Consider the following 17102-nt stretch of genomic DNA (forward strand, 5'->3'; position numbering starts at 1 on the left):
AGTGCAAAGATTAAAGAAAATCAGCGGGCATAATATTGTGTTACAGCGTTGTAGCGTTCGTTGCAGAGAAAGCGCAGATTTTTAAAAAAAGTGCAAGGGCCGCAATGAGGTAAGTTGGGAGATCGGGTCTACATCCTAGTTTATGCAAGGATCGTTCTGTCGTCTGATGTCAGCGGGAAGAAGCTATTCCGGACTCTAGACCGTGGACTCGAAGAGTCTCTGGATTCATTGTGAAAAGCACGGATTATTCAACGACGGGCATCGGTCGCGGGAGGGTCAGGGCAGACGTACAACCCACTCTGTTAAGGTGTGATGGAGGAGGGAGGGTGGAGGCGAGTGTTGGAGGCCACAGAGTTCCGGACAGAGTCCTCGCCGCAGGCTGGTCAGTAAATAAACTGCCCCTCCCTCCCTCCTTCCCTCCCCCTCACCCGCTTGCCCCTGCCTCATCCCACTGCGTCTCCCACCTCCCGTACTCTCCCAGGCCGCCCGCCGGTCACTATTTACAGGGGGGTCTGTAGGGCCCCGGTGTCCCGGGGTCCGGTGGCCGGGGCTGGTGTCCGGAGGTTCAGTCCATGCGTCCACTCTCCGATGTCCGCTGTCCCGGGCCTTGTGACCGGTGTCCCGGGGTCCCGGCCGGGCCTAGTGCAACTCCCTGCGGAAGGGCAGCAGCAGGTAGCGGATGAGCGGCGGCGGCAGCGGCAGGCGGGCGAGGCGGGCGGCGGTCAGGCCCGGGCACTGGGCGCGGATCACGCAGCGGGCGAGGTGCTGCAGGGATCGCGGCCGGTGGCGGAGCGCCAACAACGAGCTGTAGAAAGCGGCGTGTTCCTGGGGACCACGGGCAACGTCAGCGGAGGCAACACCCTGCTAGACTTGGAGCCACACATAGACCCAGACACACACACACACACACACACACACACACACACACACACACACACACACAGACCCAGACACACACACACAGACCCAGACCCACACACACACACACAGACCCAGACACACACAGACCCACACACACACACACAGACCCCCCACCCCCCACACACACACACACACAGACCCAGATACACACACACACACACACACACACACACACACACACAGACCCAGACACACACAGACCCAGACACACACACGTACAGACCCAGACACACACACAGACCCAGACACACACACACACAGACCCAGACACACAGACCCAGACACACAGACCCAGACACAGACCCACACACACAGACCCACACAGACCCACACACACACACACACAGACCCAGACACACAGACCCAGACACACACACACAGACCTCTCCCCCACACACACAGACAGACACACACACACACACACACACACACACACACACACACAGACCACCACACACACACACACAGACCCCCCACACACACAGACCCAGACACACACAGACCCCCCCCCACACACACACACACAGACCCAGACACTCACACGACAGACCCCCCCCCCCACACACAGACCCAGACCCCCCCACACAGACCCAGACACACACACACACACAGACCCAGACACACACACACACACACAGACCCAGACACACACGACAGACCCCCCCACACACAGACCCAGACACACACACACACAGACCCAGACACACACACACACACACACAGACCCAGACACACACACAGACCAACACACAAACAGACCCACACACACAGACCCACACACACAGACCCACACACACAGACCCGCACACATAGACCCCCCCACACACACACACACACACAGACACACACAGACCCACACAAACAGACCCGCACACAGACCCGCACACACAGACCCGCACACACAGACCCGCACACACAGACCCGCACACACAGACCCGCACACACAGACCCGCACACACAGACCCGCACACACAGACCCGCACACACAGACCCGCACACACAGACCCGCACACATAGACCCACATACATAGACCCACACACACACACAGACCCACACACACAGACCCAGACACACACACACACAGACCCAGACACTCACAGACCCAGACACACACACAGACCAACACACAAACAGACCCACACACACAGACCCGCACACACAGACCCGCACACACAGACCCGCACACACAGACCCGCACACACAGACCCGCACACACAGACCCGCACACACAGACCCGCACACATAGACCCGCACACACACACACAGACACACACAGACCCACACACACACAGACCCACACACACACAGACCCACACACACAGACCCACACACACACAGACCCACACACACACAGACCCACACACACACAGACCCACACACACACAGACCCACACACACACAGACCCACACACACACAGACCCACACACACAGACCCACACACACAGACCCACATACACAGACCCACACACACAGACGCACATACAGATCCAGACCCTTACGGCGGGGGACTGTCAACGGGCAGTGAAACCCCCTAACACAGACACACACACACAAACCCAGGTATAGACCCTGGCACAGACCCAGGCACAGACCCAGGCACAGACCCGAACATAAACAAACGCTGACACAGACCCCACACACAACCAGACACACTCCCACACAACGGGGCACCGACAGCAGGCGGCGACACCCCAAATACAGAGCCGGACACACATCCGCACACAGACCGCTCAAGCCGGCATCAAACGCACACACACACGCACGTCCCAGGACTCACAGTGAGTACCGGGAGCACGCGGACCACCGGCCACCCCCCCTCCCCACATACATACACGCTCACACCCACCACACCCCCACACATACACGCTCACACCCACCACACCCCCACACATACACGCTCACATACCCCCCCACCCCACACATACACGCTCACAACCCCCCACACATACACGCTCACATCCCCCCCCAACCCACACATACACGCTCACACCCCCCCTCCACACCCCCACACATACACGCTCACACCCCCCACACCCCCACACATACACGCTCACACCCCCCCCACACCCCCACACATACACGCTCACACCCCCCCACCCCCACACATACACGCTCACACCCCCCCCACACCCCCCCCACACCCCCACACATACACGCTCACACCCCCCACACCCCCACACATACACGCTCACACACCCCCACACCCCCACACATACACGCTTACACACCCCCCACACCCCACACATACACGCTCACACCCCCCACACATACACGCTCACACCCCCCACACCCCCACACATACACGCTCACACACCCCCACACCCCCACACATACACGCTCACACACCCCCACACCCCCACACATACACGCTCACACCCCCCACACCCCCACACATACACGCTCACATCCCCGCTCCCCACACATACACGCTCACACCCACATACACGCTCACACCCACCCCCCACATACACGTTCACACCCACCCCCTCTCCCCACACATACACCCCCCACCTCATCTCCATCCCACACACACACACCCGCCCCACCTCAAACACATCCAACCCAACCCCTGCCCATCATCCTACCCACTCCATCCCACACACCACCCCCCCCCCCACAGGCGTCTCCACCCCGCCCCCCCCCCCCCGTTGATCCCCCCCAGGCGGTCTCCACACCGCCCCCCCCCCCCCCCCCGGGCGGTCGCTACCTGCAACACCTCCGGCGGCACGGCCCGGATCCAGTCGTCCGTCACCTTCAGCCGGTCGTAGACGTTGATCAGAACCTCGATGGTGCGCGGGGAGCGGGAGCAGTATTTCAACACCTAGAGGGTGGGAGTGAGAGAGGGGAGAAAGAGGGGAGGGGAAAAACGAGGAGTGGGGGAAAGTGAGAGGGCGAGAGAGGGGTAGAGGGGAAGAATAAGTGGAGGCGGGGTAGAGGAGGAATCGACGAGAGGAGGAAGGGGGGGGGGGGAGAGGGGGAAGGGGAGAGGGTGTTAGGCCAAGACTAGCAACAGTACCTCAATACTGGCGTGCGAAAGAGAACGAGGCACGAGTGGCCCAGCACTGGGTTCCTCCCCGTGCTCGGGGATCCGTCCATCCCGAATGGTTCTTGTACCGAGGGACATTCCGGGAGGGGGGGGGGGGAGGGGGGAGGGTATCTGCGAGGTGTGGGTCCGGGGTCACATGTCGCTCCGAGTGAGTGAGAGGGGCAGATACCCCGCTGAGGGGCAGTGATGACCCAGATGTGTACAGCTGTGGTCATGGTCACTGGTCCTGTTCTCCACACGGAGCGGACTAGGACAGACTGGGTGGTTTCCCTGAAGAGTCTGAGGTTGAAGGGACACCTGATAGAAGTATATATAATTATAAGAGGCATAGATAGGGTAGACAGTCAGAACCTTTTTCCCCAGGGTAGAAATGTCAAAGACTAGAGGGCATGGCTTCAAGGTGGGAGATCAATGTTTAGTGGTTTCACGAGTAGACAGGGTGGTCAAGGAGGCGTTTGGTTCATTGGACCATAAAGTGCAGGAGTAACTCAGTGGGTCCGGCGACATCTCCGGAGAACATAGCGTGGAAACACTTGCCCACACCGACCAACATGCCCCATTTACACTAGTTCCACCTGCCTGAGTTTGGCCCATATCCTTCTAAACCTACCCCATCCATATGCAGGAAAGAACTGTAGATGTTGGTTTAAATCGAAGGTAGACACAATATGCTGGAGTAACTCAGCGGGTCAGGCAGCATCTCTGGAGAGAAGGAACGGGTAGTGTTTCGGGTCGAGATCTTTCTTCAGGTCTATCCTATATATATCGGAATAGGATATCCAATCCATGTACCTGTCTCAACGTTTCTTAAATGTTGCGAAAGTCCCTTCTCAACTACTTCCTCTGGCAGCTCGTTCTATACACTCACCCTCTCTTTGTGGAAAAAGTTGCCTTACAGATTCCTATTAAATCTCTCTCCCCCCCCCCCCCCCTCACCTGGTTCACGATTCCTCTTCTTTGAGCAAGAGACTCTGTCATTCACCCGATCTATTCCTCTCGTTATTTTGCAAAACCTCTACAAGATCACCCCTCATCCTCCTGCACTCCAGGGAATTGAGTCCCGACCCGACATGAACAGGTGAGGTTCCGGGTCGGGACCCTTCTTCAATTTGGTCCAGTGTCGTCCTCGCCAGGGCCGTGGAGACCGAGACCAAGGCGGGTGGGTGGCTGATCCAGTCTCAGAGATGAAGGGAAAGGGGATCGAGTGGGAAAGTTGAATCACAGACACATGGACTGGAACCAGGACCTTCGGCCCACCGTGCATGTGCCGTCCCCTGCGGACTAGTCTTCCAACCCTTGGCCGCCAGCCTTTGAAGCCGCGGATATTTATTCTCAAAATGCTGGAGTAACTCAGCAGGTTAGGCAGCATCTCGGGAGAGAAGGAATGGGTGGCGTTTCGGGTCGAGACCCTTCTTCAGACTGATGAAGCCGCGGGATGTGGAGACAGGGCGGGGCCCGGACCGGTGGCGGGACAGTTACCTCCCCGCTCCCCGCTCCCGCCACCACGCCCGAGGGCAGCCTGGCCCAGCCGTACCCCCTCCCCGGCTCAGCTCCAGCCGTAGTTCACCTCCTTGCCCCATCTCCTTGTCCGCCCCCCGTCGTGCGCTCCCTGCTCCTGGCCGGGCACCAGTCCGACGGTTTCTCTACCTCATCTTTGAACCCCCTTCCCCTCAGTCCCCCCACTCCCCCTCAGTCCCCTCCCTCTCAGCCCCCTGCACCGGTCCACAACCCTCTTCCCACTCCCACTCAATCCGCCTCCTGCCTCGTTGCCACTCTTCCCCCCTCCCACCACCATTTGCCGCCTGAAAGTCACCCCGCCCCCACGCCCTGCCCGTGTCCCCCCCCCCCCCCCCACGCCCTGCCCGTGTCCCCCCCCCCCCCTCCCCCTCACCTTGGGTATGGCGCCGGGCCAGATTCGGATGGAGCCGTGGTTGAGGAGGGCGCGGACGGTGTGCTCTGGCTCCATGTGTAGCCGGTAGGAGACGGTCTGGAGCGCATTATGCAGCGGCGCGTTGCCGCCGTAGTCCATGCGGTTGGTGTCGGCGCCGCGGCCGAGCAGCGTCTCCACGGTGCGGTGATTGGCCGTGGAGCAGGCGAGGTGCAGCGGTGACTGTTGCTCGCTGTCGAGGGCTCGCACAGCTGCCCCGCTGTCCAGCAGCCGCAGGCACACGCGGTGGTAGCGCTCGGCGTCGGCCCGGCCGTGCGGCTGAGCACACACACAGTGCAGCGGCGTCTGGCCGCTCCCGTTCTCCCCGTTCACGACGGCGCCGGCGCCCAGGTACAGCTCCACGTGTTCTTCCAGCCCGAAGCGGGAGGCGAAGTGTAGAGCGCTGTCCTCCCGCTCCTCCGTCCGACTGTCCACGGCGGCGCCGGACGCCAGCAAATACTGCGCACACCTGTCAAGTTGTACAACGGTAGAGATGCTGCCTCACAGCGCCAGGGACCCCGGTTCAATCCTGGCTACGGATGCTGTCTGTACGGAGTTTGTACGTTCTCCCTGTGTTCCGGGTGCCCTGGTTTCCACCCACACTCCACAACATGCGCGTTTACAGATTAATTGGCTTCTCTAAATTGTAAATTGTCCCTAGTGTATAGGATAGTGCTAGTGTATAGGATAGTGCTAGTGTATAGGATAGTGCTAGTGTATAGGATAGTGCTAGTGTGTAGGATAGTGCTAGTGTATAGGATAGTGCTAGTGTATAGGATAGTGCTAGTGTATAGGATGGTGCTAGTGTGTAGGATAGTGCTAGTGTATAGGATAGTGCTAGTGTATAGGATGGTGCTAGTGTGTAGGATAGTGCTAGTGTTCGGGGTGATCGCTGGTCGGCACGGGCTCGGTGGGCCGAAGGGTCTGTTTCCACGCTGTATCCCTACAGTCTAAAGGTACCTGGGACTGTTGCCAGTGTTTCGATGTCATATGTAGAATATATATGTACCAAAATAGAACAACGACATTCTTACTTGAAGCAGCGCAACATGTCTGTAAACACTATGATTTAGTTTTGATTATTATTGTCACGTGCACTGAGGTAAAGTGAAAAGCTTTTATCGTGTAGTTTAGAGATACAGCATGGAAACAGGCCCTTCGGCCCACTGAGTCCACGTTGGCCGTCGATCACCTGTTCTATGTTATCCCACTTTCTCATCCAGTCCCTACACACTGGGGACAATTAACCTACAAACATGCACCGATCAGCCAAAACATTATGATCTGATGAGCCAAAACATTATTACCATCTGCCGAATATGTGTTGGCCCTCCGTGTGCAGCCCCATAAGCAGCAGGGTGCGATGCACTGTGTGTTGCGACACATTCCTCCCGTGACCACCATTCAAATTTTCTGTGACTTCTGCCACAGTAGATCTTCTGTCGGTTCGGACCAGACGGGATAGCCTTCGTTTCCCGCGCGCATCGAAGAGCCTTGGGCGCCCAGCACCCTGTCGCTGGTTGTGGTTTGTCCCTCCTCGGACCACTGTCGGTAGGTATTCACCACTGCTGACCGGGAGCACCCACAAGCCTTGCCGTTTCAGAGATGCTCTGACCCAGTCGTCTGGCCATAACAATTTGGCCCTTGTCAAAGTCGCTCAGGTCTTTACTCCTGCCCATTTCTCCTGCATCCAACACATCAACTTCAACAACCGACTGTTCACTTGCAGTCTAATATATCCTAACCCTTGACAGGTGGCATTGCAACAAGATAATCAATGTTATTCACTTCACCCGTCAGTGGTCATAATGTTTTGGCTGATCGGTGTATACCTCTTTGGGATGTGAGAGGAAACCGGGTGAATCTCCACTCAGTCATGGGGAGAGAACGTGCGAACTCCACACAGAAAGCACCCGAGGCCAGCATCGAACCCGGGTCTCTGGCGCCGTGAGGCAGCAGGTCTACCTGCCGCATTTTGTTTGCAATTAAAGAAAACACTACACAAATTCAACCAAGCCGTCTGCAGTGCACAGGTAAATGATAAAGGGGACAACATTTAGCGCAAGATATAATGTTAAAGTCTAATTAAAGATAGTTCAAACGTCTCCAATGAGCTAGATGGGAGACCAGGACGGCTGGCGAGTACGGTTCAGTTGCCTGATAACAGATGGGAAGAAACTGTCCCTGAATCTGGACGAGTGTGTTTCAGAGATAACACAATAAACAAACAAATATAAGTCCAATAAATATATATATATATATATATTAGTGCAAAACAAAAGCTGGAAGTCCCTAGTACAGCCAGATAGTTTGTAGTTCAGAATTAGTTAGTGTTGTGTAGTGTTCAAGAGCCTGATGGTTGCTGCGAAGAAGCTGGATGTTCAGCACAGACGTAGAGTTGAAGGGGCTGTTTCCGTGCTGTGTGACTCGGTGGAGTACGCACACACACACACAGTGGCTACAAAGCAGGCAGTAGCGCCAGCAATAATGGTCATGATATGATAAGTTTTAATCTACAATTTGAGAGGGAGAAGGGAAAATCGGAAGTGTCAGTATTACAGTTGAGCAAAGGGGACTATGGAGGCATGAGGGAGGAGCTGGCCAGAGTTGACTAGAAAGAGACCCTAGCAGGGAAGACGGTGGAACAGCAAAGGTAGGTATTTCTGGGAATAATGCAGAAGGTGCAGGATCAGTTCATCCCAAAGAGGAAGAAAGATTCTAAGGGGAGTAAGAGGCGACCGTGGCTGACAAGGGAAGTCAAGGACAGTATAAAAATAAAAGAGAAGTATAACATTGCAAAGATGAGCGGGAAGCCAGAGGATTGGGACACTTTTAAAGAGCAACAGAAGATAACTAAAAAGGCAATACGGGGAGAAAAGATGAGGTACGAAGGTAAGCTAGCCAATAATATAAAGCTTCTTTAGGTACGTGAAGAGGAAAAAAATAGTTAAGGCAAATGTGGGTCTCTTGAAGACTGAAGCCGGTGAATTTATTATGGGGAACAAGGAAATGGCAGACGAGTTGAACCAATACTTTGGATCTGTCTTCACTAAGGAAGACACAAACGATCTCCCAAATGTTCTAGTGGCCAGAGATCCTAGGGTGATGGAGGTGATGGAGGAACTGAAGGAAATTCACATTAAGCAGAAAATGGTGCTGGGTAGACTGATGGGACTGAAGGCTGATAAATCCTCAGGGCCTGATGGTCTGCATCCCAAGGTATTTAAGAAGGTTGCTCTAGAAATCGTGGACGCATTGGTGATCATTTTCTAATGTTCTATAAATTCAGGATCAGTTCTGTGGATTGGAGGGTAGCTAATGTTATCCCACTTTTTAATAATGGAGGAAGAGAGAAAACAGGAAATTATAGACCAGTTAGTGTGACATCGGTGGTTGGGGAAGATGCTGGAGTCAATTATAAAAGATGAAATTGCGGAACATTTGGTTAGCAGTAACAGGATCTTTCCGAGTCAGCATGGATTTACGAAGGGGAAATCATGCTTGACTAATCTTCTGGAATTCTTTGAGGATGTAACTAGGAAAATGGACAGGGGAGAGCCACTGGATGTAATGTACCTGGACTTTCAGAAAGCCTTCGACAAGGTCCTACATAGGAGATTAGTGGGGAAAATTAGAGCACATGGTATTGGGGGTAGGGTACTGACATGGATAGAAAATTGGTTGGCAGTCAGGAAACAAAGAGTAGGCATAAATGGGTCCCTTTCAGAATGGTAGGCAGTGACTAGTGGGGTACCGCAAGGCTTGGTGTTGGGACCGCAGCTATTTACAATATACATTAATGACTCTGATGAAGGGATTAAAAGTAACATTAGCAAATTTGCAGATGACACAAATGTGGGTGGTAGTGTGAACTGTGAGGAGGATGCTGTGAGGTTGCAGGGTGACTTGGGCAGGTTGTGTGAGTCGGTCGATGCATGGCAGATGTAGTTTAATGTGGATAAATGTGAGGTTCGGTGGAAAGAACAGGAAGGCAGATTATTATCTGAATGGTGTCAAGTTAGGAAAAGGGGAAGTACAACGAGATCTGGGTGTCCTAGTTCATCAGTCACTGAAATGAAGCATGCAGGTACAGCAGGCAGTGAAGAAAGCCAATGGAATGTTAGCCTTCATAACAAGAGGAGTTGAGTATAGAACCTAGTGAGCCCACACCTGGAGTACTGTGTGCAGTTTTGGCCTCAGAATTTGAGGAAGGATATTCTTGCTATTGAGGGAGTACAGCGTAGGTTCACGAGGTTTATTCCCGGAATGGCGGGACTGTCGTATGTTGAAAGATTGGACCGACTCGGCTTGTAAACTCTGGAATTTAGGATGAGAGGGGATCTTATTGAAACATATAAGTTTGTTAAGGGATTGGACACGTTAGAGGCAGGAAACATGTTCCCGATGTTGGGGGGGGACGGGGGGGGACCAGGGGCCACAGTTTAAGAATAAGGTGTAGGCCATTTGGAACGGAGATGGGGAAAAACCTTTTCACTCAGAGAGTTGTGAAGCTGTGGAACTCTCTGCCTCAGAAGGCAGTGGAGGCCAATTCCCTGGATGATTTCAAGAGAGAGTTAGGTAAAGCTCTTAATGATAGCGGAGTCAAGGGATATGGGGAGAAGGCAGGAACGGGGTACTGATTGTGGATGATCAGCCATGATCACATTGAATGGCTGTGCTGGTTCGAAGGGCCGAATGGCCTACTCCTGCACCTATTGTCCCTCCGCGATGGGCTCAGTGCATTCTACGGCCGCTTTGAGCAGAAGGTGAGTGGAGGAATGTCACACAGACTCGGCTGCGCCTGCGGTCACTGAGACAGACGCAAGATCAACCTTCCTCACAGTGAGTCTATGGAAGTGTACAAAATAACTGCAGATGCTGGTACAAATCGAAGGTATTTATTCACAAAATGCTGGAGTAACTCAGCAGTCGGGCAGCATCTCAGGAAAGAAGGAATGGGTGACGTTTCGGGTCGAGACCCTTCTTCAGACTGATGTCAGGGGCGGCGGGACAAAGGAAGGATTAAGGTAGAGACAGGAAGATAGAGGGAGAACTGGGAAGGGAGAGGGGAAGAGAGGGACAGAGGAACTATCTAAAGTTGGAGAAGTCAATGTTCATACCGCTGGGCTGTAAGCTGCCCAAGCGAAATATGAGGTGCTGTTCCTCCAATTTCTGGTGGGCCTCACTATGGCACTGGAGGAAAGGTCAGACTGGGAGTGGGAGGGGGAGTTGAAGTGCTCAGCCACCGGGAGATCAGGTTGGTTGACGCGGACCGAGCGCAGGGGTTGAGCGAAACGATCGCCGAGCCTGCGCTTGGTTTCGCCGATGTAAATAAGTTGACATCTAGAGCAGCGGATATAATAGATGAGGTTGGAGGAGATGCAGGTGAACCTCTGTCTCACCTGTGCAGGTGAACCTCTGTGAATCTATGGAAAGCCACTGGTTGGAACGGAGCCACTGGCCGCGTCCACAGGAGCCGTGTGGGTCAGAAGGCAGAGGTATTAATAGACATCTTTAACCTCTCAGTATTCCAGCCTGTGGTCCCACCTGCTTCTAGACCGCTCTCAGCCCAGTGCCAAAGAAAATTAAAGCAGCATGCCTTCGTGACCACTCTCCAGTGGCTCTGACATCCACCATCCCAAGGGCTTCGAGAGACTGGTGATGGTGCATGAACTCCAGCCTCCCAGCCAGCTTCAATACACTGCAGATCGACACAATGTGCTGGAGAAGTCAGCGGGTCAGGCAGCATCACTGGAGAAAAGGAATAGGTGACGTTTCGGGTAGAGACCCTTCTTCAGACTGAACCACTCTATCTGCTGCAGTTTGCTTACCATCACAACAGGTCCATAACGGATACCATCTCCAAATATAAAAGCTTGATAACACGCACAACCAGATTCACGAACAGCACCTTCCCCGCTGTTATCAGACTACTGAACCGTCCTCCCATTAGCGAGGGTGTAGTCCCGATCTTCCAACCCAGCTCATTGTACATATTGAATTATCTCTGTAACTATAACACCGTAACATTACATTCTGCAGTCTGGTATGTTTCTCTCTGCACTACCTGTTGTACTTGTGTACGGCTTGATTGTACTCATGGATAGCACGCGGACAAAGTTATCCACTGCATCTCGGTAGATGCGACAATAATAAATCAACACCATGTCAGGTCTGGGGTTATGGGAAATCAGTGAAGGGTGAGGGGTAAGGAATGAGAGGTATGGGGGGGGGTGTAGATGTAGGTGAGCGGGGTGTGGGGGTGGTGAGTGAGCTATGCCTACCCCAGAGACTCGATGAGGTACAGGGTGAGGGGAGATGGGGGTTGGCGCGATGGGTGAGGGGAGATGGGGGTAAGGGCGATGGGTGAGGGAAGAGGGGAGATGGGGGTAGGGGCGATGGGTGGAGGGACGATGGGGGTAGGGGCGCTGGGTGAGGGGAAATGGGGGTTGGGGCGCTGGGTGAGGGGAGATGGGGGTTGGGGCGATGGGTGGAGGGGAGATGGGGTGGGCGCGATGGGTGAGGGGAGATGGTGGTAGGGGCGATGGGTGAAGGGACGATGGGGGTAGGGGCGCTGGGTGAGGGGAGATGGGGGTTGGGGCGCTGGGTGAGGGGAGATGGGGGTTGGGGCGATGGGTGGAGGGGAGATGGGGTGGGCGCGATGGGTGAGGGGAGATGGGGGTAGGGGCGATGGGTGAAGGGACGATGGGGTTGGGGCGGTGGGTGGAGGGGAGATGGGGTGGGCGCGATGGGTGAGGGGAGATGGGGGTAGGGGCGATGGGTGAAGGGACGATGGGGTTGGGGCGGTGGGTGGAGGGGAGATGGGGGGGGGGGTGGAGATAGATGTGGGCGGGAGTGGATTTGACCGGTTCCCTGGTGCTTACTACAGAGAACTCGGTCAAGTCAAGTCAAGTCAAGTCAAATTTATTTGTCACATACACATACTCGATGTGCAGTGAAATGAAAGTGGCAATGCCTGCGGGTTGTGCAGAGGTGAGCGGTGATGGGGTTCGGGTGTCAGAGGGCATTGACCGGTACTCAATGCAGAAACTCAGGTGTGGTGCAGAGGTGAAGCAGCTAGGGTGGAGAGGCTAGATTAGGGTTCAGGGTGGGGGTCAGGGGGTATTGACTGGTACCGCAGGGACTCAGGTGCGGTCCAGAGGGTCGGGTCGGGGTGGGGGGTCAGGGAGCATTGACCGGTACTCACTGCAGGGACACGGGCGTGATGCAGAGGGCAGGGTGTTGTGGGCCAGGGGGCATTGACCGGTACTCACTGCAATGACTCCGGCGCGGTGCAGAGGTGCAGCGGGCAGTACCCATCCTCAGACCTGGCGTTGGGATTGGCGCCACCGTTCAGCAATAGACGGACGCACTCCGCTTGGGCGTTCTCGCAAGCCTCATGCAGCGCGGTCTTGCCCCCCGGGCAGAGGTCGGGCAGCGCCCCGCACGACAGCAGGTACTGGACACACAGCTGGAAGCCCCGGCTGCTACAGATGTGCAGCGGACTGGTGAACTCCTGGCGGTAACACAGCGACCAGATCCCTGCAGCGGGAACAGCAGTCACACAGCGGTACAGCTCGTAACAGGCCCTTTGGCCCACACTGTCCATTCTGAGATAGTCCCATTGACCATTTCTATCCATATATTTATCCAAATGTCGTAATTGTATCCACTTCTGCGGCTTCCTCTGGCAGCTCGTTCCAGATACCCATCTGATTGAAAAGATTGCTCCTGAGATCCCCCTTAAATACCTCCGCTCTTACCTTAAGCCTGTACCTCGAGTCCTGGCAACATCCTCGTAAATCCTCTCTGCCCCTTTCCTGCTTAACAACATCTTTCCTTTCACAGGATAACCAAAACTGAACACAATACTCTAAATCTGGCCTGACCAACTACACCAACTACTTGTACAACTGTAACATGACCTCCCAACTTCTATACTCAATACACTGACTGATGAGGGCCAATATGCCGAAAGCACATTCACTTACTATCTCCCTCATCTCCTGCAGGTCTTCACAAAGACAATCGCGCAGGTCTTTAGTGGGGACTCCCCCCCCCCCCCCCCCCCCCGGCCACCTATATAATTTAAATATACATGTAGGGTCTTTTAGGAATGCGCTTCACCTTGACTGCAAGTTGGAACGTACTTACTGCATTCCATTGCTCCCTCTATCACCCCACTATTTCCCCATGTGTCCCCCCCCCCCGCCATGCCCCCGCCCTTACGCAGCGCCGCAGGTTGTAGCGATACCCCATCCACTCCTGCACCCGTGACTCATGTGCTCCTCTGCCCCCACCCCTACCTCGCCCCTGTATTCCCCATGCCCTCTATTAACCCCCTGTCCCTGCCCTCATGCAGCGGACGCAGGGTGTAGCGATACTCCTCCCCCCGTTAACCCCATGTCCTTCATTAGGCCCCATGCCCTCCGTGACCCGCGCCCTTACGCAGCGCCCGCAGGTTGAAGCGATACTCCTTCCACTGCTCGACGTCACTGGTGTCGAACACCACGTTGGCGTGCAGCGCTGGGAGCTGCGGGTCGGACACCAGCAACAGGACCGTGTCGGCGTCGCCCTGCATCAGCGCCTGCCACAGCTCCCACTCTGCGCCCTCAGCCCGCGCCGTCACGATCACCCCCGACATACTGCCGGAGTCCCTCCCGAACCCTGCTCCACCCGGCCGGGCGCGACCCGCACTCTCCCCGACCCTCCCCTCCCCGGCTCCAACACCAGCTGACCGCTCCACAATCTCGGGCGGCACCGCGTGATGTCCTGGCTCGGGTTACGCGGGGATCGGGTAACGAGACGCCAGCTGATTCTCGCTTCCACATTCATTGGGGAGACCGTACCTTGAGTGCTGTGCGTAATTTTAGTTTAGACACGACATGCAAACAGGCCCATTCTGCCCACCGAGTCCACGCCCACCCACCGCTCGCTCACACTAGTTCTGTTATTCCAGTTTTTCTCCAATCCCGACTCACTCGGGGCAATTTACAAAGGGCGGTTACAGGGAGAAGGTGCAAACTCCACCCCTGTAAACACAGCGCTCCCTCAGTCCCGCCCCTCCCACAGTGCGGCGCTCCCTCAGTGCCGCCCCTCTCACAGTGCGGCGCTCCCTGAGTACCGCCCCTCCCACAGTGCGGCGCTCCCTCAATACCGCCCTACCACAGTGCGGCGCTCCCTCAATAACGCTACTCCCACAGTGCGGCGCTCCCTCAATACCCCGCCCCTCCCACAGTGCGGCGCTCCCTCAATACCCCGCCCCTCCCACAGTGCGGCGCTCCCTCAATACCCCAACTCCCACAGTGCGGCGCTCCCTCAGTCCCGCCCCTCCCACAGTGCGGCGCTCCCTCATTGCCGCCCCTCCCACAGTGCGGCGCTCCCTCAGTGCCGCCCCTCCCACAGTGCGGCGCTCCCTGAGTACCGCCCCTCCCACAGTGCGGCGCTCCCTCAATACCGCCCTCCCACAGTGCGGCGCTCCCTCAATACCGCTACTCCCACAGTGCGGCGCTCCCTCAATATTCCCGCCCCTCCCACAGTGCGGCGCTCCCTCAATACCCCGCCCCTCCCACAGTGCGGCGCTCCCTCAATACCCCAACTCCCACAGTGCGGCGCTCCCTCATTGCCGCCCCTCCCACAGTGCGGCGCTCCCTCAGTACCGCCCCTCCCACAGTGCGCCTCCCACAGTGCCCTCAGTATCCCCTCTCCCGGGCCACTCACCGTGCTCGGGAGCGGTCACTTCTATGACCAGGTCCACGTCGATTCCCCAGGGGAGGAGGCGCCGCAGCCGCTCCAGGTCCCCAGTGTACAGAGCGTTGTGGACCAACAGGTCTCTGCACAGCCGCGGCCGCAGTTCGGCCCTGAGCCCGCTGCCCGGCGCCGGCCCCTTCCGCTCCGGCCACACGCTCTGCAGCCTCCGGGACATCCCGGGCCGGGGCTAAGGGGTGAGGGCAGGGATGGAGCTGGGGCGAAGTTTAGTCTAGAGATTCAGAACGAAAACAGACCCTTCCGCGCCTACCAGCGATCTCCGTACATAAGCACTATCCTACACACTAGGGATAATTTAGAATTTACTAATGCCTATTAACCTACAAATCTGTGCGTCTTTGGAGTGTGGGACGAAACCGGAGCACCCGGCAGAAACCCACGCGGTCACGGGGAGAACGTACAAGCTCCGTAGGACAGCACCTGTGGTCAGGATCGAACGCGGGTCTTTGGCACTGTAAGGCAGCAGCTCTACCGCTGCGCCGCCGTGCCGTCTGGGGGCTTGGGGCTGTGTCTGGGCCGTTGCCCGGCCGTTTACAGCGGCCCTTGTGTAAGCCGCTATTCCTGGCCCAGACGCTCCTGTTCACAGAGAGAGGACTTAACCCCGTCCGCACCGCCCTCCGGACCAGTCACAGGACCGGAAGGGAGAGGCAGGTGGCAGTGTGGCTCTCACTGCATCGCCATCCCTCTCCCACCAGGCGGGGGGCGTGGGGGGTAGGGAGGGTGGTTCGGCCCCTCCATCTCTCTCGGCCAGCCTGTGGAGCGTCCTTCTCCCCTCCCCACCGGCGCGATGTGTTGCGCGGCTGATGCGCGAATAGCAACACATACCAGAGTAGCACGTGTGTCCCGGCGGAGAAATAACAGCTGTAGTTAATTCTGGACAAATGATTACATGGAAAGGTTCGGAGTGATATGGGCCATGGACGGGTTGGGCCGAAGGGCCTGTTTTCGTGCTGGGTTACTCTGTGACTCCTAACATTTTTGAAAGGCAAATTATTATATAGTTTGGAAAGGTTCAGAGGGATATGGGTACAAAACAGCAAATGGAACTAACTTACGTGGGCATGTTGGTTGGCACGGACGTTGGGCCGATGGACCCGTCTCTGTGCTGTATGCCTCTATGCCTCTAAATGCGAGGTATTGCGCTTTTCAAGGTCAAATGCAAGAGGGAAGGTCAAATGCAAGTGGGAGCCGGGGGTGTGGGGGGGGTGTATTTGGACCAAGTCCACAGATTGCTGAAAGTGACAACACAAGTTGAAGAGTGGCAAACAAGCCGTACGGTGACTGCATTAGTCTGGGCATTGAGTATAGCAGTCAGAGAGACACAATACACGTTGGTTAGCCCGCATTTGGCATATTGCCCGCAGTTGCGATTTCCCTCTACCCCATTGCGGACATTGGACTTTGTCTCTAGAACTGATGCGCTACAAATGTGAGAACT

General features: G+C 56.0%; 1 protein-coding gene across 1 annotated transcript; it reads right to left on the reverse strand.

The window, feature by feature from the left end:
- Positions 1-639: 639 nt before the first annotated feature.
- Positions 640-15821, reverse strand: asb10 (ankyrin repeat and SOCS box containing 10). The gene is made up of 5 exons (XM_078395724.1): positions 15617-15821; positions 13171-13438; positions 5861-6365; positions 3631-3744; positions 640-825 (listed from the first exon to the last, which is right to left on the reverse strand). The coding sequence occupies exons 1-5, from the start codon at positions 15819-15821 to the stop codon at positions 640-642; spliced, it is 1278 nt and encodes a 425-aa protein (XP_078251850.1).
- Between the last annotated feature and the right edge of the window lie 1281 nt (positions 15822-17102).

This window comes from Rhinoraja longicauda, unplaced genomic scaffold, assembly GCF_053455715.1.
Source record: "Rhinoraja longicauda isolate Sanriku21f unplaced genomic scaffold, sRhiLon1.1 Scf001448, whole genome shotgun sequence".
Lineage (NCBI taxonomy): Eukaryota > Metazoa > Chordata > Chondrichthyes > Rajiformes > Arhynchobatidae > Rhinoraja > Rhinoraja longicauda.

What these genes read in the sequence shown, in the direction of transcription:
- asb10 (XM_078395724.1), bottom strand. Translation starts at nt 15,821, where the DNA reads ATGTCCCGGAGGCTGCAGAGCGTGTGGCCGGAGCGGAAGGGGCCGGCG. An exon ending in GGCCCGGCGCCATACCCAAG is followed by an intron (nt 3,745 to 5,860) that starts GTGAGGGGGAGG and finishes CCCACCCTCTAG; the next exon opens with GTGTTGAAATACTGCTCCCG. An exon ending in TGCCGCCGGAGGTGTTGCAG is followed by an intron (nt 826 to 3,630) that starts GTAGCGACCGCC and finishes CGTGGTCCCCAG; the next exon opens with GAACACGCCGCTTTCTACAG.